At 49.2% G+C, this 2819-nt stretch overlaps 1 protein-coding gene across 1 annotated transcript in view; it reads left to right on the top strand.

Annotated features, from left to right (window-relative positions):
* eipr1 (EARP complex and GARP complex interacting protein 1) overlaps positions 1-1518 on the top strand; it is a gene marked incomplete at its 3' end in the record, with an annotated part of 33699 nt that extends 32181 nt beyond the window's left edge. The window contains exon 9 of the mRNA XM_080850022.1: positions 1344-1518. Coding sequence (XP_080706148.1) covers positions 1344-1518 — 175 coding nt within the window. The remainder of the gene's footprint in view (positions 1-1343) is intronic.
* Positions 1519-2819: the final 1301 nt, after the last annotated feature.

Below are 2819 nucleotides of genomic sequence, written 5' to 3'. Positions count from 1 at the left end.
CCCTGTTCTTCAATCTCTCTCTCTCTGTTACACTCCTCTCATCTCCCTGTTCTTCAATCTCTCTCTCTCTGTTACACTCCTCTCATCTCCCTGTTCTTCAATCTCTCTCTCTCTGTTACACTCCTCTCATCTCCCTGTTCTTCAATCTCTCTCTCTCTGTTACACTCCTCTCATCTCCCTCTTTCTTCATCTCTCTCTCTGTTACACTCCTCTCATCTCCCTGTTCTTCAATCTCTCTCTCTCTGTTACACTCCTCTCATCTCCCTCTTTCTTCATCTCTCTCTCTGTTACACTCCTCTCATCTCCCTGTTCTTCAATCTCTCTCTCTCTGTTACACTCCTCTCATCTCCCTCTTTCTTCATCTCTCTCTCTGGCACACTCCTCTCATATCCCGGTTTCTTCATCTTTCTCTCTCTGTTACACTCCTCTCATCTCCCTCTTTCTTTATCTCTCTCTCTCTGTCATACTCCTCTCCTCTCCCTGTTTCTTCCTCTCTCTCTCTCTGTCCCACTCCTCTCCTCTCCCTGTTTCTTCCTCTCTCTCTCTCTGTCCCACTCCTCTCCTCTCCCTGTTTCTTCATCTCTCTCTCTCCCTCTCTTTCTACCTGTATTTTCTTCCTCTTTGATGTTTGTTGATACACAGTGTGTTCCGCTCTCTGATTCTCCATTCTCTCTTTCCCTGCATCTCTGTGTCTGTCAGTCCGCTCTTACTTTTGTTTCTGTTTCTCTCTGTATCTCACCCTTTTCCTCCCTCTTTCTTGGCATCTGTTCTGTCTCTCTCTCTCTCTGTTTTTACCTCTCCCTCCAGTCTTCCCCCCTCTCGTTTACAGCTACTGCTGCTAGTGTTTGTTAATGAGCAGTAAAGAGTGCACATTTTCACACCAGTCCCTGTGTGTGGTGGCAGAGTAGGGAACAGCTGTGACTGTGGCACCCCTCCAAAGCCTCTAGACATGCAGCTCCCGCATCCAGCACCCCCACAAAGACACCTGCAGACTGACTGACCGCAGCAGTGTGTGTGTGTGTGTGTGTGTGTGTGTGTGTGCTGCTGCCTGGTACTGAGACGGAGCACACACACACAGAGGGACTACATGTAGGTAACAGCCATCAGTACACTCTCACTCGCACACACAAACACACCCCCCACTTCCAGCGTCCCTGTGTGTGTGTGTGTGTGTGTGTGTGTGTGTGTGTGTGTGTGTGTGTGTCTCAGCTGGCTGGCCAGTAAGCCCAAACTCACAAACAAGCCCCTAAAAGCAGGCAGAACGTTGCCAAGCGACAGCGGGTGATTGACAGTGGAGGGTTGTTATAGTGTGTGATTTTAGTTTTTTTGTGTGGTTTTGGCAGAAACAGAGAGCCACTGCAGGACAGCATCATCGCCACGTACGAGGAGCACGAGGACAGCGTGTACGCGCTGGAGTGGTCGTCCGCAGACCCCTGGCTCTTCGCCTCGCTCAGCTACGACGGACGTCTCGTCATCAACAGGGTCCCGCGGGCCCTCAAGTACCGCATCCTGCTGTAAAGGAGAGAGAGAGAGAGAGAGAGAGAGAGAGAGAGAGAGAGAGAGAGAGAGAGAGAGAGAGAGAGAGAGAGAGAGAGAGAGAGAGAGAGAGAGAGAGAGAGAGAGAGAGAGAGAGAGAGAGAGAGAGAGATGAAGAGCAAATTAGTTTGTTTAAGTGGGAGGGAGGGTATGTCTCTGCGACAGAAAAACACTGCAGACTAGAAAGACAGCCGAGACAAAGAAGATGGAAGAGTCTTCTGGTAAGGGAGAAGGAAAGGATGGGAACAGAGAGAGCTCCACACACACACACACACACACACACACACACACAGACATTATTAACAGCACCAATTAAAAGCGCTTTGGCGCAGCCTCCTGTGTTACCCGGGAGGCTGTTTGAAGAGCAGTACTGAGAGGGTGAGACTGAGGGGAGGGAGGGGGGGCTGGACGTGCTGGGTGGACCGTGCCTGTCTTTGAAAGTCCCTATATATGCTCTGAACCTGAACACACCCTGATGCCTCCTTCACACTCACACACACACACACACACACACACACACACACACCAGCCTGAAGCCCCTGCATCACAACACCAGAGCCCTACTGCTGAGAACAGAACATACCCATGGAGAAAGGGCTACGGCTCACCAGGGGCCTCCCTCATACCAACCATCACACACACACACACACACACACACACGCACGCACCGCACCCACACAACTCCCCAACCTTTTCTGACATGAAGCTAACGTTAGCCTCTCTGGTCCTCACGCTTCTCTCTATTAACTCTCCCCATAAAGGCAGCGTGTGGTGGGGGTGGTGGTGGTGGTGGTGGTGGGGCGGGCTGACTTCAAAAGCGGCCTGAAGAAGAAAGCGAGCCTGAAAGCCTGTAATGTGTACACATAAGCCGGTACCCAAACCCACATGAATGATACATGTTCCGTGTTTATTCTCCCCCTGAAACATACCAACACACTGAGCTCATGAATAGAGATCTCAGAAGTACAGCGCATTATCTCTACTCCTGGGTCAGGTCCTCGGGTTGGTTTTAGGCAGATACTTGTTCTGTATTCAGATCGAATTAGGGAAAATGGAAAATATGTATTTTCAGTAAAAAAAAGTTTGGCACACCAAGAACAAGAGTCAAATGTATGATCGGAACCCCATCCCCACCACATAATGTTGTGTATTTCTATGAAAGGACATGAAATGCAACCAATAGAGCCCCAAATGGTAACCAATTGTACATTCCAAATAAAACATTAAAGTTGTAGCCTTTAAAGTCTCAAATTAAATCATTTGTCTTTTTTTTCTTTGTCAGG

This window comes from Sprattus sprattus, assembly GCF_963457725.1.
Source record: "Sprattus sprattus genome assembly, chromosome: 13".
NCBI classification, from domain to species: domain Eukaryota; kingdom Metazoa; phylum Chordata; class Actinopteri; order Clupeiformes; family Clupeidae; genus Sprattus; species Sprattus sprattus.
The sequence above is the reverse complement of the archived record's forward strand: the minus strand, read 5'-3'. Positions and strand labels throughout refer to the sequence as shown.